Consider the following 26,562-nt stretch of genomic DNA (forward strand, 5'->3'; position numbering starts at 1 on the left):
TTGATCACCCCGGCTGGGTCACCCGAGTGAGGGGTATGATGTATGCGAGACCCTAAACCCTGATGACCTTGAGATACATCACTGAGGATACGTCCCAGGCCAATTGCATCCATGCGATGTATTTTCGTTCTGGGGTATTCTATTTATAGTGACTCATAGGAATAGACTATATGTGACAACCAAGTCTGCATGGTGACCACCGGAGAGACGGGTGACAGCCTGAATGTAGACGGCACCGCGGGAGCAGTATGGGTTAGCGCCCCAGCCTGCATCCTCCGTGAGGAGGAAGCCCAAACCTTCGATGAGGCCTTTAGGAGGGCCATTCGAGCCGCAAGTGCCAAGTGGTGGAGCCTGCAGAACCATTGCGGCTCAAGAATCCACCACTCCTGAATGAAGTGCATGTCTGGTGCTGGCAGTCTGGTACAACGCACAGGTCCTCGCTGTACTCCTGGTGAGACTTTGGGATACATCACTGAGCGTCTGTCCCAGTTGCATGCCTGTCATTGTCAACTTAACAAAACATGTTTACAATATTTTACAACAGCTTACAACTTATATTTTGTTATTTAAAGCTGTGATTATTTATTTAAGAAGCACTGTTCTGAACCAATGTTCGCCAATGTAATCCTTAACCTTTAAGATAAAATAATTATGACCGGGGACTTAAAATCATTTTTTAATTTATGGCCTTCATGCCCTGGCACTTGGCCTTGTGACACTAAAGGCCAAGTGGCCTTGCCCCTAAAAGGATGAAATTCCAGGCCTGGTTGCATCCATGCGATGTATTTTCGTTCTGTAAAATTTAAAAAAGATCTTCGTTAAGACCTCCATATTATTAAAGTGGGAGTGATTGGTGCAGGCAGTGAGGAGCTACGGAAGTGTTTCTGACCAAATTCAAAGCAAAAGGTTTCCCAGTTGATTTGATTATTATTAGGCCATGGTGTTGGCATGCCTGATTGTGAGCGGAAGAGGGCGCCAAAGATCTTTTACTTGGTGGTTGTCGTTCAATTGTGGACATAATGTAGACATCGTTCCCCTATTGGCTTAAACGCTCTGAGGTCACGCCTTCTTTAACTAGATAGTAATTTTCAATTGGCTGAATTCCACATTGATCTTTTCAATTCGAACTTCAACTGGGGAAATAAAATAAAAAATAAAAAAACAAGGTTGGTTTCACAGCAAGCTGTCGAGAGAGAGAGAGAGAGAGAGAGAGAGAGAGAGAGAGAGAGAGAGAGAGGGGGAGAGAGAGAGAGGGAGAGAGAGAGAGAGAGAGAGAGAGAGAGAGAGAGAGAGAGAGAGAGAGAGAGGGAGAGAGAGAGAGAGAGAGAGAGAGAGAGAGAGAGAGAGAGACTCAGAGAGAGCGAGAGAGACCCAGAGAGAGAATGTCAACACAACAAGCAGCCGGCTCGCGGTAAGTTACAGTGATTTTTCCACATTCTTCTCATTTCAGGTCGTCTGTCAGTCATCCAGACCACACCATCTAGACTCAGCCTGTCCGACACAACATTATGCAGAACAACACAAACTCCGAATGAGCTGCAAATACACATAAAATGGCTCTGACTGAAAGACTTGTTTACACAGCCGAGGCTGCAGCTCCACTCAATGCTAAGCTAACGTGAGCTAATCTGGCATATCCTGTTCAATGGGTATAATATATTTATAAATATATTACTAGTACTACACTTAACATTTCCCCCACATGCAAATTATGCTTTATATGGAAAGATACCCAATGTTGGTAAAGATGCACGCGCGCGCGCGCGCGCGCACACACACACACACACACACACACACACACACACACACACACACACACACACACACACACACACACACATTATGTAATTACCATCATTCTATTTGTCATGGGGAAATAAAATCATCTTCAACCTTACATCAACTGGGGACAAAATTACAATCTGCTGTTGTTTATTGAACAGAGCTGGTGTTTGTAGTTGATTTGAGAATCTCTAATGCTGTCAGTTTTTTGAACAGAGCTGGTGTTTGTAGTTGATTTGAGAATCTCTAATGCTGTCAGTTTATTGAACAGAGCTGGTGTTTGTAGTTGATTTGAGAATCTCTAATGCTGTCAGTTTGTTGAACAGAGCTGGTGTTTGTAGTTGATTTGAGAATCTCTAATGCTATCAGTTGCATTTCTGCAATCTACTAACTACTCATATCACCTCAATCCGTCATGCATATCGTTCTCAATGGAAGAAAAAACAAAACCGCTGCAACTGCATGCATCCTTAAGGAGCAGTCTATATCATGCAGTAATTATTCCAAGTGTTTTAAAAGTACCAAATGCTTGAACTGTCTGCAGCGACAGCCGGTTTAATGGCTCATAAACAGAAGGTCACGCTTCACTCAGAGGGCCATGCTAGCCATAGTAAACAGGTGTAATAAAGGAGGGTAAGCTTCGGGCTGCAAAGCTGCCCAGTAATCCACTTAAGCATGTAAACAGTTTTACTTAAACCCATTTAGACCTAAGTTCGATGCTACAAATGTCTTCTAAATCATGACAGTTTTCAGAAAAAAAAACTGTTTTCTATATCAGTGGTTCTCAATAAACTATTTCATGTCAAGGACCCCCAAAATTATATGTACTCGACGTCTATCTGAAAATATGTTGTTCCAGGAAGCAAAGATTTGAGCTAAAAACGTACGCTCTGAAAGAATATATATTCAAAGATTTCCCCCGCATTTTCTCAATTAAAAAAATAAATAGCAATTTACAATTTACAATTTAGGCATTTAGCAGACGCTCTTGATCCAGAGCGACATACATAGCAGATCTACAAGCTGGTAACGCGGCACTTGGTGCCGCGCTACGAGCTTGTAGATCTGCTATTTTTCAATAGCTAAAGTATAACATAATCCTTGAAATTCCAAAATGTGTTCCCGTCCAGAATGGGTTACATAAAGTCTCTACACCGAGATGAGGGGGAGAGAGAAACTTTCATCACTGCACGAAAGTTTCAAGATCGAATCATGTATTTACCATTTCAATGTGAGACATTTAATGATTGGAATTGTCGAACCCCATGTCGAGCATTTGGAAGCTGTGATGCCGCACTACAAGCTTGTAGGTCTGCTATTTTTGAAAAATCGTGAAAATTTTGAATATATTATTTTAAAGCGAACATTTTTAACTCAAATCTTTGCTTCTGGGGAGGGTCCCTGACTCCCTGGAACAACATATTTTCAGATGGGGGGGGGGGGGGGGGGGTCGACGGCCAAAGACACTTTTTTAAGTCTAAATGTAGCTATTTTTGAAAAATCTTAAAAATGTGGCGCAAATCTCTGAATATATATTCTTTCAAAGTGAATGTTTTAAAATCAGGTCTAAATGGATTAAGATGAAGAGCGTCTGCAGAGAGCTCTATGTTTAGGACGCTCTGAAACATAGTTTTTTCCACATTGTGACCTTTTGATGCCGTGTGTGTGTGTAGTGGTGTTATATTCCACAATACTATTGCCGCTCTCTGTGTGAGCGTTTTGTTCAGCTGTTCACCCGTCCGTCGCATGATGGTACAACCAACTCTGTATTCATAGCGTGCGCTTCAAGTCAATGTTTAGCTAGCTTTTTATTTATTTATAATTTTTACACAATCAGGAATAGAAGAACAGTGCTGGTCACGTCATGTTATGTCGGAGAGCATCTCACAGCAAGCAACATTGATTTCACTGCACAGTACACACACGCATAGATACTGTATGGCATGTTCCTCCACATGCCTTACTTACACACTCGTGATGAATCTCCTCGCTGTCATGTGTATGTTCATGCGTATCGGACGGACAGTGTTTATTTTGACAGGAAAATCTTGATTTTGTTTTAGTCATAGTCTTTTGCATACATTTTCATTTAGTTTTAGTCGACGGAAATGTTTTAGTTTTAGTTTTAGTCAACTAAATATAATATTTTATAACAACTGTGGGCTCTGAGATCGGCTATTTTCAGCAAGCATAATATGACTTGTCTTTTCGTCTTCTCTTCTCCCTAACATTTTAGTCTAGTCTTTATTTGTTGACAAAAGTGTCAGTATAATCATATACAGTATATAGTCATAGTTTTAGTCATCATAGCTTCATTTAAATTTTTCGTTTTTATTCAGTTTTCATCAGTGAAAAAAGGTAATCAACGGATATTTTTCGTCTGTAGTTTTAGTCGACAAAATCAACACTAGTATCGGAGGAGACGCGTGGCTGACCAGCTGTAGGCGTAGGCAGAGAATGTACAGTACATGATGGGGAATAAGCTTAACGACTACACTTGGAGAAGAGGGGGAAAATGTGAGGGGAAACTGACATGAAACGGAATAAAACTGACAATGAAGCTTATTTATTTAGGAAGGGTCATCGAAACAACGAACCAGTGAAAATACAACCTATTATTATAATGTTTTTCTGACGCTTGTGTCTTTTCTAGGACTGCTGTCATCAGATAGTTGGAGTCATTACACCTCTAGCTTGCTTCTGAAAGATGCCGTTGGAGTAAGAGTAACCCAAGCCCGTAATCTAAGATGGAACCTGACGACGAATGAGACACCGTAGGAGCGACGACAGCACCCCAGAGAGGCCTCACCGTTATCAGCACCGCCATCACTCCCTCTCTCATCTCATCTCCTGTGAAGTTTTTAACGTATAACCCCCTTGAATCCCCTGTCCGCCCCTGCATAAGCACTACTCTCCTCCCCCAAAAAGCCTTTATCGTTTTCCCTCCTCTGCTACTGGCCAACATCCACCTCCCTCGGATTTTTTAAACCCAGCCCTGTCTCCCATGCAGGCCTTCTCCAAGTGAAAACCCCCTTAAACCCCCCCCCCCCCCGGCAGTGTGTTTGGTGGCGTGCCATGGAGCGGTGGGATCCTGAAGGCCGCTGTCGTCGGGGACTGTGATGTCAGAGGCCGACGGGCCGGGCGAGAGCCAGCGGCGTGGCGCTCCCAGATTCTTCGTGGGCTGCGAGGACGATGACAGCGAGGGTCTGGAGGACAGTATGAGGACGGACATGGAGGTGTACGAGGAGGAGGACGACACTGACTCGGTACGGCGGGACGGACTTTCTGTCTTTTCTTTTTTTATTGTTGCTTTCTTGCTATATACAGTTGTTCCCAAACTGTTTCATGTCAAGGACCCCCAAAATAATACTCATTAGCCTGCGGACCCCCCCATTTGAAAATACATGCCAAGGACCCCTTGAGAGAATATCTTTACGGCTCTAGGTCCCCCTGGTTTGACCTAGGGCCCCCTATTTAATGGCATTTCTATCTCTGGGACCCCCAATAATTACATGTTGTAAAATGAATGTTAATGTAACTCTGAGAGTGTACAAATGGAATGGTCCATTCCATTTGTACATTCTCTGAGTTACAGACCCATAAGGGTCCATTTGGTTCCTAATTATCATTTATTATCACCCTTGTCATTATCAAGGACCATCCTTTATTGTGCATTTGAGACACTGAACCACCATTTGATGAGTTTTAGCCTCTCTGACCCAAAACTTGCTGTATTGATGTTGGTACCATTAGTAGAGACAACAGGCAAACGTTGATCAAAATGACAATTATTCTACATTCTCTAAATTGTACAATAATGTAACTCTTGAGAGCGTAAAATGAAACAAAGAGTCTAAGGGTTCATTTGGTTACCAACTCCAGCATTTAGCTGGGGACCACTTGGAACCCCCTCAAGGACCACTGGTTGAAAACCAATGAAATGTATCGCTGTTGTCAGGCAGAAACATGTTATCTCCATGTTCTAACTTTTTGTTCATCTAAATTGCTTTTGTGATCTGCTAAACAACGTTAAACTAATGCCCTAGCAGCCCTACGTGTCACATACTACAGCGTCACACAAAAGCATAAAAAGTATCAAAAGTGCCTTGTAGATCTGCTACTTTTGAATTTTAATTTGAATCCAAACTGTTTTTGAATCTACACAGTATAGCATGGCGTTCTCTTTTAGCAGGCTGCAGATGTACTCCTGGCATGAGCAGCTGTAGATGGCACTTTTGTTGAGATTGCATTAGCTTGCCTCTCTCTCTCTCTCTCTCTCTCTCTCTCTCTCTCTCTCGAATGCCACTCTTTCATAATACTGTAGTCCGGGAGTACACTAGGTCTGTCTGTACTCTGCTGTAATGCATTCACAAAAACATAGTAATAACATAGTTGTCATTGACGGATTGGGACAATATTCACTGTAATTAATTCCTGGCTGATTGCTGTAGCGGTTTGCAAGAGTGGCTTCACCCTAAAAAACGTCCTAACATTTTAAAATAGTTCAACTAGCCAGTCTACAGCGTTGTGAGCTTGTTAGATCAGTTATTTGAACTATTTTAAAATGTCTTAGAATAGTAAAAGTGTGTGTGTGTGTGTGTGTGTGTGTGTGTGTGTGTGTGTGTGTGTGTGTGTGTGTGTGTGTGTGTGTGTGTGTGTGTGTGTGTGTGTGTGTGTGTGTGTGTGTGTGTGTGTGCTTGTGCTTGTGCTTGTGCGTGTCCAGCCCCCAGAGCGGCAGATCGTCATGGGGATCTGCTGCATGATGAAGAAGTCCAAGTCCAAGCCGATGACCCAGATCCTGGAGAGGCTGTGCAGGTTCGAGTACATCACCGTGGTCATCTTCCCAGAGGACGTGATCCTCAACGAGCCTGTGGACAAATGGCCTCTGTGTGACTGCCTCATCTCCTTCCACTCCAAAGGTGGCACGCACGCACGCACGCACGCACGCACGCACGCACGCACGCACGCACGCACGCACGCGCACGCACACACACACACACACACACACACACACACACACACACACACACACACACACACACACACACACACACACACACTCATTGCATAATCACAATACAAACAACTTATAAGTATTGTGCTGCCACGTGTTGGGAATGTGCAAAAAAGCACAGGCCAATGAACTGACATTGTCACAATGTAGTGTTTAACACAAAGAATGTGCCTCATGGACGGCATTCAATTCATAATAAACAATTGCTTGGCCATGCATGCCATGCACGCATACACACAATGTAGTGTCTGTCTGATGACAGTTACATTCTGTCTGACTACAGAATGCCACTGTTTGCTTTGGGACTTTTTTTTTAATACTTTTAGTGTATGTGTATGGAAGTAAGAACGTTCTCACCCCTCCTTCTGTATAATTTAAATGTGGTCCCCTTTTCGGGTATTTGTTGAGGCTTTAAGCTGCCATAAGCAATAATATGTCAACATTTGTATTACTTATTTCATTAAATTTTTTGGTATTCAGACAGCCAGCAATGAGTAAAACGCTCCCAATTTTTTGAGTAGTGCAACCACTCCCTTACGAAGCTATGTGTGTGGCTTCCTGGGTCTGAGCACGAAAACAGCACGGTTGTTTTTCACCACCTGTGCGCAACCTAACACACACACACACACACACACACACACACACACACACACACACACACACACACACACACACACACATATTAACTGTATATATATGATGATTTCGGGTGTGCCAGTACAGTACAGTGACAGTACAGTAGAGGGACCCGCACACGGTAACTCTGTCATTTCTCAACCGTTTGGGATGCGGGTCAGCACGCTGGAACCGGCCCGGCCCCCCGGCCGTGTTCCTGGGGTTCTGGATGTTCCGGGGACCACCAGGGACCCACACATGGTAACTCTGTCATTGCTCTACCGTTTCGGACGCGGGGCGGCTCACCGGAACCGGCCTGGCACCCTGGGTGCGTCCCTGTGGGTCTGGAACCCCCACATGGAGTTGCACCACTCACTTCACACGGGTTTTGGTCATCTAGGGGCCGCAATTTGCATTCAAAGATTTTCCTAGAAGCTTTAATTGTCATTGGTCGATTTGCCTGTCTACTTCCTGATCGGTTAGTCATTTCGACCAGGTTTATTCCGACCAATGACAAAGCTTCTAGGAAGATCTTTGAATGCAGATTGCGGCCCCTAGATTTTGGGAGCGTTTTACTCATTGCAGGCTGTCTGAATACCAAAAAATAAATATAAAAAAGGTCATACAAATTTTTACAGTTTTGCTTATAGCAGCTTTAGTGCTGAAAAAAGCAAAATTGAAATGAAAAATGTTTTTTCTTTTTTTTTTTAAGTAAATTTTATTCAAAGAGTATGACATGTAATTTTCACAGACAGAGAATATGACTCTTCGTTTTTTTACATTTTCTCCCACAACTCCTTGAAAAATGTTTTAAAGGACAACTTTTTTTTCAACCAAGGTTAATGTTTTAGGTTGTTATTGGAGAAAGTAAAAAAAAAAAAAAAAAAATCTTCATTTGCTGCTTTCTTTTGTTTTAGGGATTGTAGCTGTTTTTGACAGGGGGGTGGGGGAATTCGAGCACTGGGCTAAATATGTATTTCTTTACAAAAAATTATAGTGATTACATTTTTTATTATTTACTATAGTCCTACTAGACGCCAATCTAATTTAACAAGGCTTAAGTTGGTCACGTGCCAAAAGCGGTGGACAGAAACTGTGGACATTATGCTGTTGCCCCAACACGGGCACAAACAAGGCCTTTTAACCAGGCTACTTACACACACTACAACTCGCTTACAATTCGCAAACCTGGCAACACTGCTCTGTGTTCTCATACGCCCACCAGCCCCGCCCCCACACTCCTTTTCAGTCTCACAATCAGCCATCTTGCTTTTTAGGGCCCTCGCAGGATAACAGAAAGAAGGAAGGGGAGAAATTAGTGCTTATCCCTTCTAAATCCCTGCATTTACAAAATAAAACACTCAGCGAATCCCTTAGTCAAATCAACATTGTTCATTGTCACTACTTGGATTGGGCCGAAAAATTTACATTACACGTATAGCTTTTGCTAATTCCGCCTGCCAGCCCACCGCCGACTACACACGCCTGCACACACACACACACACACACACACACACACACACACACACACACACACACACACGCCAACTACGTTCACTTAATGGGGCCAGTCCTTCACAGTGACACACGCGTTAGATGAACCACGCGACCGGGATGGTTTCTACCCCTCAATGTCGTGCATTTGCTGCGCCCTTCTAATGCTGCGCCACGCCTACTCTATACTGCTCCATGCGACTCGAACAGCGTCAGCAGCAGCAGCTCCGAGCCTCCGTCAGAAAGGCTGCCCACAGCACTGCACAGCCCCACACCCAAATGAATCGAATGAATGAATAAGGCGCTTATATCGCTTTTGCTCAGTGGATGGGACATTTACATTAAAAGCAATCGGATGGACGCGTGGATAACGGCATGGCTGTGTGCAATCGGAGGGAAAGCTTCCATAATCCATATAGCTTCCATGCTAGCTGCTTCAGACACAGGGGAGGGGAGGGAGAAATAGTGCGAAATAGCGCTTATGCAACAATTACCCTAAAACACAAACACCTCAACTCGATGTCATTGTGAATAAGAATTTCGAGCGAAATAATAATTTTTGGAAGGACACTTTCACCCAGTATCAAGCTAAATGTGGAAGCCGTGTGTGTCACACCAAAACGGGTGACCTATAGATTCCTGTAACCAGCCTCTCGCACTGCCTGCGAGTTGGCTCCGTCTAAGGCTCCGTCTCATGAGCAAATTTAGAACTTCCGGTCTGAGAGCTAGCAGATTTAAGACATCCGGTTGCTTTCAGAATAAAATAAGGTTATTTAATTCGTTAATTAAATAATTTTTACATTACATTATTAGTATTATTATTACATTACAGTTATTGTAAAGACACACATTATGTTTCTGTGTAAAAATAAGTAATTAAATAACATAAAAAAGTTATCTAAATGGATAAATGCTATTCACTGGAGTGCATGGACTTTATAAAGTGGACACTGGACAAAAGACGGCTCCGCCAGGCAACTATCTGGACATACCCACGCGTTTGGGAAGATGTCCTCTACCACCCCACAGTCTCCGCTAAGCGGGAGAGGTGTAAAATTCACAGCAGCAGAGCTTCTACTGGGGTCAATGCAAAAAAATGTACCGTTTCCGGACCCAGAATGGACACTGGACAAAGAGGCCTCCGCGAGGCAACTATCTGGACATACCCACGCGTCCGGGGAGATGTCCTCTACCACCCCACAGTCTCCACTAAGCGGGAGAGGTGTAAAATTCAGAGCAGCAGACCTTCTATTGGGGTCAACACTCAAAAAAGTGCCGTTTCCAGACCCAGAATGGACACTGGACAAAGAGGCCTCCGCGAGGCAACTATCTGGACATACCCACGCGTCCGGGGAGATGTCCTCTACCACCCCACAGTCTCCGCTAAGCGAGAGAGGTGTCACATTCAGAGCAGCAGAGCTTCTACTGGGGTCAATGCAAAAGAAATTACCGTTTCCGGACCCAGACTGGACACTGGACAAAAGACGGCTCCGCGAGGCAACTATCTGGACATACCCACGCGTCCGGGGAGATGTCCTCTACCACCCCACAGTCTCCGCTAAGCGGGAGAGGTGTAAAATTCAGAGCAGCAGACCTTCTATTGGGGTCAACACTCAAAAAAGTGCCGTTTCCAGACCCAGAATGGACACTGGACAAAGAGGCCTCCGCGAGGCAACTATCTGGACATACCCACGCGTCCGGGGAGATGTCCTCTACCACCCCACAGTCTCCGCTAAGCGAGTAAATGGGTGCTTATATTTCTATGTGAAATGTGGTGATGCTGGCATCACAATAGATGCCAGCATCACGCTGCCTCCGTCTAATAAGCACATTTACAACTTCCTGTTTGGAAACCGAAACAGATGCTTCTGACATTTGCCTGTGCGTGCTTAATCGTTGTACTTCTGAACACATTTCCCAAATCTCAGTGATTTATCCACACATCGCTGTGTGTGTGTGTGTGTGTGTGTGTGTGTGTGTGTGTGTGTGTGTGTGTGTGTCGCGTCGCCCTCCAGCTGCAATTGCGAGTGTGCGCTGTGTGCAGGGCACACTACTGAGTTTAAAACCACAGCTGAAACATGAATTGGAGTCAATTCCCGCAATTTCCTTCTTCCCATATTGCGCTGCAACGACACTAGGATTGAGCCCCCCGAAGGGGGGCGAAATTCTAGTAAATTACATCTGGCCACAGAAGATCACGGAGAAGAAAAAAAAACAGCATGAAATGGATGGTCAGGATGGATTAGTTTTGAGTTTTTACTAAAACACTTGAATTGTTCTGCCACATTGTTCTAGGATTCCCGCTGGATAAGGCTGTGAGTTATGCCAAACTCCGGAACCCTCTACTCATCAATGACCTAAATATGCAGTATTTCATACAGGACAGGTACAGTATGACCATAATAACTATGTACAACAGCTGCTCTTGTTCGTTTTGTTTGACCTGTACCTAATTTATAATTGCACCTAATTGTACCTAATTTATACTTGATCTTAATTATATAACTAACTTTTTATGATTAAATAGTATATTGCACCAACCTGAGACCTATCTTATACAAACATACAGAACCTGGCAATAACAATGCTTTAATTTCTGATTGGGCCCCACAACAGGAGATACTTTGCTGTACATCAAAATGGGCGAAAATAGCACATCTACAAGCTCACAGCGGGGTCGCATTGCTGCACGTTGTGAGCTTGTAGATCTGCTTTCTTCGCACAGTCACAAACATTGCGGTGTGTGTGTGTGACTTTCTATTTTAGGAGGGAAGTGTATCGTATCCTGCAAGAAGAGGGGATTGATCTGCCACGCTATGCTGTGTTGAACCGTGACCCAGATAACCCAGACGGTCAGTCAATATGGCATTGTTTACCAGGCATGCTATTGTTTCGGCCTTTGGCACATAACTCACTCACTCAGCCATTTTGTTCACACTGTTCATTTAAAAGGCAGTAGGTTAAAATGTGTGTGTTAATACTTTTTTTTCAAAATAAAGGCGCCAGCAGATTTTACTCTGAAAAGCCCCTGCCTTCCCCCCATAATCTTCCGTTCTTACCTCACGCTGGCCACGCTAAAGTCTCTCTAGAAGCGTTCATATTCTAAACGAGAAATGAAGACAGAACATTGTTCCTTCTGGTCAAAATCACAGAGAGTTCTCTAGATTAGGAGATACGAGCCGATGTAGAGTTTGGAGTTGCCCAAACTGCAAGTGCACATTTGAATGAGGAGTCTGCTATAAACACAACAAGAGGTATATAGCTAGATAGCTATAAACACTATTCCCGGTCGGTGGACTTCAAAATAAGGTATTATTATTATTATTTTTTATTATTCTCTGGTATCGGTATTCGGTATCGGTATCGGCTAACACAGAAATTGTGGTATCGGGATCGGATCGGAAACGAAAAAGGTGTATCGGGACATCCCTACAAAAAACTTTTGTTATATCAATAAAAAAAGACCTAAAGACACGTCCTTAGCACCCCGTGGTTTTGATTCTAAAGACGTGTAAACACGTCCAATGCATACTTGGTGTTAAATAGCACTGTATTCTTAAAGCCTATAGTCATAGTCACAGTTTTAGGTGATGAGGTAATCACCGAAACGGCTTTGAGTGTTCTTCAGTTACACAAGTCTCCCCATCTCTCCAGTTCTTTGGTAAACAGAAAATACATTTTCAGGCCAGGATTCCATTTCACCCTTTGCTAAAGCCCACCCGCTCGTCTGGCAAGCTGTGCTTCTTCTCACCCATTGACATGAATTGAATATGACGGATTTCCCCCATATAAATAATGGATCACTTTTGGAGCAAGAGCTTCAAAATCTATTCTAAATCTATTCGACAAGGCCTGCAGTATAGGCTACTGAAGCCTGAAGCACATTATTTCCCATGGCCAAGTGGAGAGTACTGCTACTTGAATGAATGGTAGACATTTTGGTCTCCCATGCTGGAGACCCAAGTTATGATTTCCGGCTTTATTCCGGACTCTGTGGCTGACATTAACCAGACGAGAAAGACAATGTAAAGTTAGTCTTCTTCGTTTTAAAGAGTGTGACTGCGAAGGAAAGCAGCCTCATGCCAGCCTTTTGTCCATGCAACTTCCTCTTGAAGTCCTGAAGCTATCATTTTAAGAAACCGTGGTTTATTCAGGTCTAGGTATAAATATAGTGTCTTTTCCCATTTAGGAGTAGGACTGAAACCAGATTCTACAAAATGTCTTCTAAATCATGACCGTTTTCTGAAAACAATCTATTTCATGTCAAGGGCCCCAAACATATGTAATATATTCAAAGATTTGCGCCACATTTTCACAAAATCTAGTAGTGCCGCACTACAAGCTTGTAGATCTGCTATTTTTCAAATAGCTGAAGTATAACATAATGCTTAAAACACCAAAAGGGGTTCCCGTTTACTGTATGAGCGCTACTCACTGAGTTCTGGGACATGATGGCTTTGGCATTCCATCACTGATCCGCATGTTGCTTGGAAGTCCTATATAGAGAAATAAACCTGATGGAATAGAGAAATAAACCTGATGAAAAGAGAAATAAACCTGATGAAATAGAGAAATAAACCTGATGGAATAGAGAAATAAACCTGATGAAATAGAGAAATAAACCTGATGAAATAGAGAAATAAACCTGATGGAATAGAGAAATAAACCTGATGAAATAGAGAAATAAACCTGATGGAATAGAGAAATAAACCTGATGGAATAGAGAAATAAACCTGATGAAATAGAGAAATAAACCTGATGGAATAGAGAAATAAACCTGATGAAATAGAGAAATAAACCTGATGGAATAGAGAAATAAACCTGATGGAATAGAGAAATAAACCTGATGGAATAGAGAAATAAACCTGCTTGGTGTGTATCGACCGTTCTACCTTTTATGATGTTGATTTAAGCTGGTAACAAGTGTGTGTGTGTGCGTGCACATGTGTGTGTGTTTGTGTGTGTGTGTGTGTGTGCGCTGTCAGAGTGTAACCTGGTGGAAGGAGAGGACCAGGTGGAGGTGAATGGAGAGGTGTTCCCCAAGCCTTTTGTGGAGAAGCCTGTGTGTGCAGAGGACCACAACGTCTACATCTACTATCCCACCTCAGCTGGAGGCGGCAGCCAGCGTCTCTTCAGAAAGGTCTGTGCGCGCTTTCCTACGTCGGCTTAGTGCTGGGTAGCCTGGCCCAGCCAGCGTGCTTTCTGGTCTAGAGGGGCGGGTAGCCTGGCCCAGCCAAGTGAGCTTTCTGGTCTAGAGTGGCGGGTAGCCTGGCCCAGCCAGCGTGCTTTCTGGTCTAGAGGGGTGGGTTAGCCTGGCCCAGCCAGTGTGCTTTCTGGTCTAGAGGGGCGGGTAGCCTGGCCCAGCCAGCGTGCTTTCTGGTCTAGAGGGGTGGGTTAGCCTGGCCCAGCCAGTGTGCTTTCTGGTCTAGAGGGGCGGGTTAGCCTGGCCCAGCCAGTGTGCTTTCTGGTCTAGAGGGGCGGGTTAGCCTGGCCCAGCCAGTGTGTTTTCTGGTCTAGAGGGGCGGGTTAGCCTGGCCCAGCCAGTGTGCTTTCTGGTCTAGAGGGGCGGGTAGCCTGACCCAGCCAGTGTGCTTTCTGGTCTAGAGGGGCGGGTTAGCCTGGCCCAGCCAGTGTGCTTTCTGGTCTAGAGGGGCGGGTAGCCTGACCCAGCCAGCGTGCTTTCTGGTCTAGAGGGGCGGGTTAGCCTGGCCCAGCCAGTGTGCTTTCTGGTCTAGAGGGGCGGGTAGCCTGACCCAGCCAGTGCGCTTTCTGGTCTAGAGGGGTGGGCGTGCATGGAGCGCCTGCTGGAGAATATTGGTTCACCAATCACCAAACAATGGCAGATGTACAAGCTTGCAGCGCAGTACGAAGTTCTCGTGTTAATAGAAAATAATCCTATTCTCGTTTCTGAACAGCCCTCCTATGTGACACAATTTAGACAATTTAGGCATTTAGCCGACGCAGAACAAATAAAGAAGATGGCATTTTATCATGAGCATTCAGGACCAATTATATGAAGATATATATATGGCAAGAATGTGAAAATGAATGGTCCAGTAAAATGTTCCTGACGGTGACCTTCCTATCTATCCTTGCTTGCATGTGGCTTGGCCCCGCTGTCACTACAAGATAAGACAACAGAGAATGGACAGCCAATCAGCCCAGTTAATCACACAAGTTAAATGCTGCACAGCAGACGCTAAACCACGCCCTACTGCCCCTTTAGACCTGGGAACGATTCTACAAATGTCTTCTAAATCTTTTCTGAAAAACCCTATCTTTACTGTATATGTCAGTGGTGCTCAAACATTTTCATGTCAAGATTATAAGTACAGTAATTGGCCACTGAGCCCCATCTGAAAATATGTTGTTCCAGGGACCCCCCTGGAGCAAAGATTTGAGTTAAAAACGTTGGCTCTGAAAGAATATATATTCAAAGACTTAAAGATTTAAAAAAAATAGCAGAGGGAGTCTAGTGCCCTGGATTACATTGAATAATTGACACTGGGTGAAAAAAATGGGTTACAAAAATTGTGGGATAAAAATGCAGAGAGATAAGACTGAAGAATACCTTTTTATTAATGTCCACTCACATGGAAATTGTGTCAAGTCTCACAATAGCCAGTTAACCACTTCAAACCACTTCTACTGTATGTGGTTGAATGGAGTCGCTCAGGGCTCTGTACTAGTTTATTTTCTGTTTTCTGTCATTGTGGAGAAAGCTTGTGCTAAAAATAGCCACTGCCAGCTATTCAATCTGCTATTTTCTGCAAAAGCTCTCCCCACAATACGGATACTGGGGTTTAAGTGGTTATAAACAGGCAGCCTATATGCCTCTACCAATAAAATCCTAATTTTTTTACATTTTCATTACATATGTAAATTTACTCTATTGTCTGCTTGTTTTTAGTTTTTTTTTGTGGGGACTGGGGATGTAAATTAGCATCTTTGCTAAATCCGGTGTATTTGCATTACATTGATTGTATTGTTCATTAATATGCGGTGTTAGCTCACAACGCAGCGTGACACGTTGTGAGCTTGTAGATCTGCTATTTTCAGCAAGTGTTTTTTTTACTGTTTTTTTTATTTATTTTTATTCACCAAATAATGAAAGAACAGAAATCAAATAAAAAATTATAAAAACAAAAAATATAACAAAAACAAAGACAACAAAAGAAACCCAAAGGTTTAAACTAAAATACATTTTAGTCGATTAAATCAACTGTAGATTTAGTCAACTAAAGTTTTATGATATTTAGTCGACTAAAACTACACTAACACTAAAGCATTCCCGGGGACTAAAATGTGAATGAAACTAAATGAAAACTATTCAAGAAACTATGACTAAAACTAAAAATCTAAATTTGCTGCCAAAAACAACACTGGTGGGGAGGAAGGAGATGAGGTCATACTGTCAATGATTCAAACGAGGGGACACAGCCTTTTGGTTGTGAATGTACACAGATTATACTCCCGAGGACAAAGCATCACACGACAACTGTGCTCAATATCAGATCTGGCACTGTCTGAGCCAGGTTTAACCCATTGAACCCGAGGTGTCCCTATTATGTGGCAAACCATCTGGGAAAATAGCACATCTACAAGCTCACAGCCTGCAACACGGTGTGAGCTTGTAGATTGGCTATTCACGCAGATGATATTCTGTGTTTAGCAAAGAAACAAGGAGCCTTTATAGCCCTGGGGAAGACCTATGTACTATACTATATGTTCATAATTCATATGGTGTGGTCAATCATATAAATGAAAGGACCTGTACTGTACTGTACTGTACTGTACTGTACTGTACTGTACTGTACTGTACTGTACTGTACTGTACTGTACTGTACTGGATGGATGGATGGATATTTCCATTTCGTCATTGAACACTGTTACACACATGATGAATCTGTTGACATCAATCCAATGCAGTACAAAAAGCAATCATAATTATTAATTGTGTTAGTAGTAGCACCCAGTAAGCCGGTACCAATAATAAAAGCAGTAAGAAAAAACAGGATATGTGCAGTCAGTGAAGAGTTCATATTATTGAACCGGGGTACTGTACTGTAGCACCACAAAGAATCATATATATACTGTGTGTGTGTGTGTGTGTGTGTGTGTGTGTGTGTGTGTGTGTGTGTGTGTGTGTGTGTGTGTGTGTGTGTGTGTGTGTGTGTGTGTGTGTGTGTGTGTGTGTGTGTGTGTGTGTGTGTGTGTGTGTGTGTGTGTGTGTGTGTGTGTGTGTGTGTGTGTGTGTGTGTGTGTGTGTGTGTGTCCCAGGGACATAGCTGTCTATAGGAGACAGACAGACTCAGGGACACACATAGCTGTCTATAGGAGACAGACAGACAGACCCAGGGACACGCATAGCTGTCTATAGGAGACAGACAGACTCAGGGACACACATAGCTGTCTATAGGAGACAGACAGACCCAGGGACACACATAGCTGTCTATAGGAGACAGACAGACTCAGGGACACACATAGCTGTCTATAGGAGACAGACAGACCCAGGGACACACATAGCTGTCTATAGGAGACAGACAGACCCAGGGACACACATTGCTGTCTATAGGAGACAGACAGACCCAGGGACACACATAGCTGTCTATAGGAGTCTCAAAATAAAATACGGGGGACAGATGCACAACGGAGAGTGCTTATTTCACCTGGCAGTTAATGATACGCGTGTCATTCTTGTTTGTGCTTTTTTTCTCCCCCTTCTCTTGCTTGGCTAATGCTGGCCTCTTGCTAAGATTGGGAGCCGTAGCAGTGTGTACTCACCGGAGAGCAACGTGCGGAAGACGGGCTCCTACATCTATGAAGAGTTCATGCCCACCGACGGCACAGACGTCAAGGTACAGATGACATTATGAGGACCAGAGACCTTCTGATAGAAGGTACAGAGGCCATTATGAGGGTTCTGATATAAGGTACAGAGGACATTATGAGGGCCAGAGACATTCTGATAGAAGGTACAGAGGACATTATGAGGGCCAGAGACCTTAGAGTTCTGATAGAAGGTACAGAGGACATTATGAGGGCCAGAGACCTTCTGATAGAAGGTACAGAGGACATTATGAGGGTTCTGATATAAGGTACAGAGGACATTATGAGGGTTCTGATAGAAGGTACAGAGGACATTATGAGGGTTCTGATAGAAGGTACAGAGTACATTATGAGGGCTCTGATATAAGGTACAGAGGACATTATGAGGGTTCTGATAGAAGGTACAGAGGACATTATGAGGGTTCTGATAGAAGGTACAGAGTACATTATGAGGGCCAGAGACATTCTGATAGAAGGTACAGAGGACATTATGAGGGTTCTGATAGAAGGTACAGAGGACATTATGAGGGCCAGAGACCTTCTGATAGAAGGTACAGAGGACATTATGAGGGTTCTGATAGAAGGTACAGAGGACATTATGAGGGCCAGAGACATTCTGATAGAAGGTACAGAGGACATTATGAGGGCCAGAGACCGTAGAGTTCTGATAGAAGGTACAGAGGACATTATGAGGGCCAAATCATACAAAAATCACATGAAAAATCATATAAAAATCATATAAAATAATCATACGCAATATGGGTTGCTTATTACAGCCGTGGGTTGCTTATTGCAGCCATATGTTTATATGATTTTTTATGTGATCACTATATATATATATATCATATCATTGATTACATAAAACATGGTGTGTGTGCGTGCGTGACCTCCAGGTGTACACTGTGGGTCCAGACTATGCCCATGCTGAGGCCAGGAAGTCTCCTGCGTTGGACGGGAAGGTGGAACGGGACAGCGAGGGGAAGGAGATCCGCTACCCAGTCATGCTGACAGCCATGGAGAAACTGGTGGCCCGCAAGGTCTGCATGGCCTTTAAGGTAAGATCCATTTTATTTTTACCCTATAAACTATTTAATATACGGTAGGTAGGGTTTTGAACACTCATAATTCGTAATTCACATTCCAATTTTGGAGCTCTGGCTCATGGACTAAAAACGGGGCCAGTTCAACAATGGTGAGGAAAAGGGCTGTGAACTTGTAGATCTGCTGTTTTTGAATATCCAAAGTTGGTCAAATGATTGTGATGATGCTATATTAATGTTTGGAGTCATTTTAAATTCTACTTAGGCTTTTGTGTTTCACCCCCAGACCGTTTTTAAGTTGCTTAATTTAATATTTCAATGTTTGATATTTATTTTATCTGACAAACCCAGACTCCATTTTAACCCCTGGAACCTGGATGTTTTTTTGTTAGTTTTATGTAGGCTGGTAGTCTTTGGTTAAGCATTATGTTATACTTTAGCTATTGAAAAATAGCAGATCTACAAGCTCATAGCACACCACTGAGTGCCGCGCTACGAGCTTGTAGGTCTGCTATTTTTGAAAAATGCATCATAAGTAAAAAAGAAAATGAGTGCAGATCTTTTAATATATTCGTTCACAGCGAACGTTTTTAACTCATATCTTTGCTTCTGGGGGGTCCCTGGAACAACATATTTTCAGATGGGGGTCGGCGGCCGATTGTATATAATGTTTGGGGGTCCTTGACAGGAAATAGTAGATAGATAGAAACCACTGACATAGAAACAGGTTTTTCAGAAAAATACATTTTGTAGAATCGACCTCAGGTCTAATGGGTTAATACTAAAAGAAGTCATCACCTGTCCTCACCGCAGCAAACTGTGTGTGGATTTGACCTTCTTCGAGCCAACGGACACTCCTACGTGTGTGACGTCAACGGCTTCAGTTTTGTGAAGAACTCCATGAAGTACTACGACGACTGCGCCAAGATCTTGGGGTACCTTTATCTATCCTTGCTCTATGTTCTACACTGGGGGATCTATAGCCCTGTCTCTATAGGCCTGGGACAGGCATTACATTGACAAATCATCTTCACCCTTCACCCTTTTTGGGGGTCTTTATGTGTGTAATATTGTGGTTTTAGATATTTTAAATTTTGGCAGTGAGCCCAGTGTCTCTGATGTCATGGACATCATGGTCACTTACTTCCTGGACTACATGTCTCAGTAAGACAGCCCTCCCCCTGTCAGGGAGGAGCAGTGCACCAAAGCATTATGGGAATTGTAGTCCAGGAAGTAAGTGAACGTCATTAACATATATTTTTTGTCCCTTTAATCTGTATTAAAAACAGCTGGGTGAAATTAATTGAAATATTATTTCTATGTCCCTGTCCATGCTCTTTTAACCACTTTCGTTGTGAGCTTGTACGTATATCTGCAACGTATAACATTATTAAATATACAGGTATGTCCTGTTTTGGACTTTTGACCATAGTACATTAGTAGTTTTGTTTATTATCCATTTGTAATTGGTACCAGCCATTGTCAGTCATTTTTTTAGTTCAGTAATATGCTTTGTTTTAAGTTACTTCTCATATCTGCCTTTTTTTTCCTACAAAGCCTAAAAGGAAACCAGAAATGTAAATGTTTCAATGTCCATTGCCACAAAAAAACAGAATTCAATCATGGCAACCCCTATCTGCATGCATGGTGTTTGGTCTTTCTTGCCGAACGGAACATACAAGGTTCTATTTATTTGACTCCATTGTTTTTCTGTGTTCTTTAGTAACATCGTGATGCGAGAGCTGGCCCCTCAGTTCCAGATTCCCTGGTCCATCCCTACAGAGGCCGAAGACATCCCCATCGTCCCCACAACCTCTGGGACAATGTGAGTAGAGCAGTGTTGATTTCGTCGACTAAAACTAAGATGAAAAATGTTTTATGGCCATGATTCACCAGGATCCTGGATGGCTTGATTCTAGGCGTAAAATAATTGATATCATTTTTTTTATAAATCTCTATGGGAAAAATGAATGGCCTATTTTTCAGTGGTAGGGCACCATTCTTTAGGCAAAGGAATACTTTATTGCAAGGAAGACAACGTTTCGATCTCAATAGATCAGGTCAGTATAAAATGGTTCATTTTATTGGCCCTGCACCCACTGTGGAGGTGCGTGTAAATAGGTATGCTCTATTTTTCAGTGGAACCAGAAATCCACACCCGCTGCTATACCTTATAGATCTACTGCGCTGCTGGTTTAAGCCTGTATTCTGTAGCTTGTTTGCAGAAACGTCCTCCATTTGAAGCATTGTCTACTGTCATGACTTTTGGGGACTTTTCTCTTCTATCACAATGATCCTTATTATGGGCCAAGCATGTGAACAAACCCATACATCCCAATGAAGTTACACACTAATGTCTGTAAATACACCAGAACAAGCACAACAAAGTGAAGTCAAATCCCGTCCCAAGTTTGTATTAATTTTGGCAGTTGTATGAGTTCACCCCCTTCACTTCCTTTACCTGCTTGTTGATGACCAGTACAGGGGAGGGGGAGGGGGCCCATCCTGTTCCTCTGGCTGGGTCACCACAGCTGATACTGATCTTCATGTGGTTATCTCGGCATCATGTGATGAAGCCCTCCCAACGGTCTTCTGTACTCCTCTGTACACACAAAATAATGTCTCTAAGTGAAGACAACATGATTCTCGCTGGAAATTGGTCATTGAAAATCATACACAAGTGTTACACATCAGTAGCTTACATTTTGCCTAAAACTACACTTCAGACTTGGATGGTTAGAGCGGCGCGATTACATACAAAGTCAATGCAAAGACGAGAATTGCGCGAACGGGCGCAATTATTATTTGCCAAATAACTAATAAATGTGGCCTTGAGCCCAAATTCAGAAATAGCGAGGAGAGCGGTCCGTTAATTCTTTTTTTCCATGACGTTAAATATAGACAATCCAATTAACAATCTCTTGTTGATTAGATTTCTTCAGTTGAATCTTGCTCTGGCATACTTTGTGGTTCTTCCCCTTTAGGATGGAGCTGCGTTGTGTCATCGCTATAATCCGACATGGAGACAGGACGCCCAAACAGAAGATGAAGATGGAAGTGCGGAACCCCATGTAAGGCTCTTCCCCAGACATGAGTCCATCATTCAGTGTTTTAACCCATTTTGGGCGGGAACCCCTTTTGGTGTTTTAAACATATGTTATAAATAAGATCTACAATCTCATAGCGGGTCACCAAGTGGCGTGCTACGAGCTTGTAGGTCTGCTACTTTTTTACTTGAATCTTTTTTAACGTTTTTAACTCAAATCTTTGCTTCTGGGGGGGTCCCTGGAACATCATATTTTGAGATTGGGGACCCACAGAATTACATATAATTCTGTGGGTCCTTGACATGAAATAGTTTGAGAACCGCTGATATAGAAACACAGGTTTTTCTGAAAACTGTCATGATTTAGGAGCCATTTTGTAGAATCAGTTCTCAGGTCTAAATGGGGTGTGGTTTTGAACCCTGTCTCTCTTTCAATCAGGTTCTTTGATCTGTTCGAAAAATACGGCGGCTACAAAACGGGGAAGTTGAAGCTTAAGAAGCCAAAGCAACTACAGGTACATGCAAGGGACATAAATGTTGATACTTCGTAATAGTATAGAATATTATCCTCCGATAAATGATGGCACAGAGTGCCGCGCTACAAGCTTGTCAATCTGCTATTTTTTTTAAATCATGAAAGTGTGACGCAAATCTTTGAATATAAATGATTTGAGAGGCAACGTTTTTCACTGGGGGGTCACTGGAAGTTGGAACAACATATATTCAGATGGGGATCCGCGGCCAAATACAGATAATTCTGGGGGTCCTTGACACGAAAAAGGTTGAACACAACTGACATAGAAACACATTTGTGATTTAGAAAGCATTTTGTAGAATAATGACTCAGGTCTAAATGGGTGAACCATGTGCCATGTGTTTGTTCTCACCAGGAGGTGCTGGACATTACTCGGCTGCTGTTGGCAGAACTGGGGCAGCACAACGACTGTGAGATCGAGGAGAAGAAGTCCAAACTGGAGCAGTTGAAAACGGTTCTGGAGATGTGAGTGACGGCCGGGTGAACCTCTGCCTTCTGACCCATTTCAAGATCTGTCAGAGATTCAGTGTTGCAGATGGATTGAAAGATAAATTACAAATGTGTCTGCAAAACAAGATGTTGGACTGTTTGACTTCATTTCTATATTGAAGTAGCTATAAGCAATAACATGGGGGGGTATTCAGGTAGCCGGCAATGAGTAAAACCCTCCAAAAACAAACAAACACGTCTCTGTGACACATCTAGGAGCCACAATCTGCATTGAAAGATTTTCCTAGAAGCTTTGACATTGGTCGAAAAAGAAACCCTGCAGAAATGACTAACCAATCAGGAAGTATAAACAGGCAAATTGACCAATGACAAAGTTTCTAGGAATGTCTTTGAATGCAGATTGCGGCCCCTAGATTTGTCACAGAGAGTCTGAATACTGTCCGAATACGCCAAAAAAGAAAAAGGTCATTACATTTTTGAGAAAAACTGAAAAAATATTGCTTATAGCAGCTTTTTAGAAAAACTTTCAGGATTTAGAAGACATTTTGTAGAATCTAGTGTCAGGTCTAAATGTATTAAACCCAGCCCTGTGTGTGTCTGTACTAATGGCTTCGTACTGTATGTCATTTAAATGCAGGTATGGTCACTTTTCCGGGATCAACAGGAAAGTGCAGCTCACCTACCTGCCCCATGGGCAGCCCAAAACATCCAGCGAGGAGGAAGGTAGGATGAAATCAACTTGACATTAATGACATTAAAACATAGAGTGTCGCCTGGTGGACAAAAGTGGCGGTGCTTGGGTGTCGGGTGTTTTCAGGCTATAGACAAATCCACAGAGGGGTGCCCTGGGCGCGGCCATTACTGAGGTGTAATCCATGGAGCAGGTGCTCCGTAGGCCAGGTGTGGCTAATCAGTGCTGCTGTGCTTAATGGTACACCTCAGTAATGGCCGCGCCCAGGCAACCCTCTGTGGATTTGTCTATAGAGAGTATGCACATGCATGCTTTTCCCATCATGACATGCCCCCCTCATCTAGACTGAGTGGCAAAACATTGAGCAGCATGGAATGTTGGAGTTTGGAAGCGCTCGTTGGGAATCACTCAACCGTCCTGCGTACCACCTGTTACTAAATGTCACACAGGAGGCAGCAAAATGTTGTGTTATTGAAAACAAGCACTTCCAAACTCTGACACTCTTGCATTATCAAATGCAGGGCATTTCTTGACAGAAAGTAGCTCATAACGTTTCTATGGTGGATTTTTATGAAACACAAACTTTGCAGATAGAAAGAGAATAATTCAAGTTTTTCGTACAGCTGCAATGTTGGTGAGTTTAACATTGTTTAATGCAGTCAGACAGGACCTTTCTGTTTGGATGAATGGGCTGTCAATGCCAGAAAGTACTTTTTTGCCACTCAGTGGGCGTTCCCGCATTACTTCCAGGTACGATGATGTCACGCGCATACCCTCAATTCCACTATGACTCACGTCCGGTTTTGGCTTCCATCTTTAATGTTAAAGTATTAGCGTTGTTGCTACCGAGCTAAAATAAGGCCAATCCTTGCTCTACAAAATGCCAATGTTCCCATCGCGCTCACCGGATAATCAGAAAAGACCTACGAACATCGCCGCTCTGGGCCAATAGTATGTCTAAACTAAAACCTGTGTGTGTGCGTGTGTGTGTGTGTGTGTGTCAGACACGCGTAAGGAGGAGCCGTCCCTGCTGCTGGTGCTGAAGTGGGGTGGTGAGCTCACTCCTGCTGGGAGAGTACAGGCCGAAGAGCTGGGGAGAGCCTTCCGCTGTATGTACCCTGGAGGACAAGGTGAGGCACGCTTCCACGCACGCATCAACGCATGCACGCATGCATCAACGCATGCACGCACGCATCAACACATGCACACGCCCCTGGATGCAGCTTTGGGCGCATCGCGCCCCACCACTGTTGAAATAATATGACCGCCACTGTGCTGGACGTTTATGTAAATGATTATTATCTATTATCTTAACGATGGAAATCCGTTTCATCTCATGTCTTTTAGAAGCTAGTTATTATTTTGATTATCAGTATGAGTATCGACACTTCATCAAGTGTACACACACACACACGCACACACTATAGTTGTGAGGTCAGCAATGTTTTATATCATAATATATTATAGTAAAACCATCGTACACGCACGTGCGCGCACACACACACACACACACACACACACACACACACACACACACACACACACACACACACACACACACACACACACACACACACACACACACACTCACCACGTATGTGGCCAGCAATGAAAATATAAGTAATTCTGTACTGTAATAATGGAGTGAGATGACATTGTGATGTATGCTCATAACCGCTGTTAGAAGTACACCATAATCCCAGTACAAAAACATCCTCCAGGCTGTTTATTATCACTGTTATGTAATAGTTACTGTAGCAGCTGTGGGCTCCAGCTGGACCTGTTTTTAGAAATATGCGTAATACTTAACTAACAGGAGAACACCAAATTGCTGACTATAGCTCCCCAGTTAGCAATCCAGAGTTGGCATAATATATTATACAGACAGTGAAGCTTGGATGAACCTGCTTTAAAAAAAAGCAGTGTCATGATGGTGTGTTTTTCTAAAGCGCTGATGTGATTAAAATGCACAAGTAGGCCTGTGTTTTGTCTCGCTGTTCCAGCTGCAAGCTTCTCTGCCAAAACGGGACATCCGCTGTGTCAGGACCATGTGCCTCCCATCACGTCCGACCACTTCATATTGAATTGCGTCTCAGTCGCATCCAATTGCAATTCAAGGGATTACAAAAAAATCTCATATCAGTGTTGTTTTTGACAGCAAATTTGTTTTTTTGTTTTAGTCATAGTCTCTTGGAATAGTTTTCCATCTAGTTTTAGTCACATCTTAGTCACCTGGAATGTGTTGGGGTTTAGTCTAGTTTTAGTCGACTGAATCTACAGTTGATTTAGTCGACTAAAATGAATTTTGACAGGCCTTGATGCCGTCGTAATTGCTGAAGGGGTCCTCTCAAGGACCCCTGAGGGTCCCCGGACCCCACTTTGGGAACCACTGGACTAGAGGGTTTAAGTGGCTACCCCAAAACCCAGTGCCTGCATTCCTTTGGAGTGAGCCCATGGTTGTACATGTGTTGGACTGGTAGCTTGCCTGTTGTACTGTATTATGTATCATTCCTTTGGGGTGAGCCCATGGTTGTGTGTTGGACTGGTAGCTTGCCTGTTGTACTGTATTATGTATCATTCCTTTGGGGTGAGCCCATGGTTGTGTGTTGGACTGGTAGCTTGCCTGTTGTACTGTATTATGTATCATTCCTTTGGGGTGAGCCCATGGTTGTACATGTGTTGGACTGGTAGCTTGCCTGTTGTACGGTATTATGTATCATTCCTTTGGGGTGAGCCCATGGTTGTGTGTTGGACTGGTAGCTTGCCTGTTGTACTGTATTATGCCACCACACTCTGTGCTGAGAGCAGCCACTCATCCATATAAGGTCAAACTCATCAGTAGGAACTTGAGCACGACGGGAGGCAGTGGAGGGAGAACGTCGGGGACTTGGGCCAAAGAATTATCTTCTGTTCGGTCATACTGCACTTCTATCAGTAGATCCACAGAAGGAAATGTTGTTGAGATGGTTTATGAATTGGCAGCAAAGTGAGGCTGCAGTTATTGATTATTTTCTTGGCTACCGGTCCGGTATTCTTAGATGTCTTAGTTATTCGTTATTCGATGTC

The 26,562-nt window shown here is 43.3% G+C and overlaps 1 protein-coding gene across 6 annotated transcripts in view; it reads left to right on the top strand.

Annotated features, from left to right (window-relative positions):
• Nucleotides 1–1,226: 1,226 nt before the first annotated feature.
• LOC308313468 (inositol hexakisphosphate and diphosphoinositol-pentakisphosphate kinase 2-like) overlaps nt 1,227–26,562 on the top strand; it is a 63,413-nt gene continuing 38,077 nt past the window's right edge. For 2 of the 6 annotated variants that reach the window (XM_080760586.1, XM_080760584.1), the window contains exons 1-15: nt 1,228–1,411; nt 4,436–5,048; nt 6,506–6,701; nt 11,201–11,291; nt 11,672–11,757; nt 13,891–14,045; nt 17,662–17,763; nt 18,628–18,789; nt 19,588–19,709; nt 20,498–20,599; nt 21,759–21,845; nt 22,260–22,335; nt 22,711–22,820; nt 23,443–23,528; nt 24,501–24,626. In XM_080760586.1, coding sequence (XP_080616712.1) covers nt 4,902–5,048; nt 6,506–6,701; nt 11,201–11,291; nt 11,672–11,757; nt 13,891–14,045; nt 17,662–17,763; nt 18,628–18,789; nt 19,588–19,709; nt 20,498–20,599; nt 21,759–21,845; nt 22,260–22,335; nt 22,711–22,820; nt 23,443–23,528; nt 24,501–24,626 — 1,648 coding nt within the window. In that variant the 5' untranslated portion in view covers nt 1,228–1,411; nt 4,436–4,901. Of the gene's footprint in view, nt 1,412–4,435; nt 5,049–6,505; nt 6,702–11,200; nt 11,292–11,671; nt 11,758–13,890; nt 14,046–17,661; nt 17,764–18,627; nt 18,790–19,587; nt 19,710–20,497; nt 20,600–21,758; nt 21,846–22,259; nt 22,336–22,710; nt 22,821–23,442; nt 23,529–24,500; nt 24,627–26,562 lie in introns of all 6 variants that reach the window. The other 4 variants (XM_080760587.1, XM_080760585.1, XR_013963884.1 and 1 more) reach the window with 3 other exon arrangements.

The sequence above is a fragment of the Protomyctophum bolini genome (genome assembly GCF_963924005.1).
Source record: "Protomyctophum bolini genome assembly, chromosome: 1".
In the NCBI taxonomy this organism is placed as follows: domain Eukaryota; kingdom Metazoa; phylum Chordata; class Actinopteri; order Myctophiformes; family Myctophidae; genus Protomyctophum; species Protomyctophum bolini.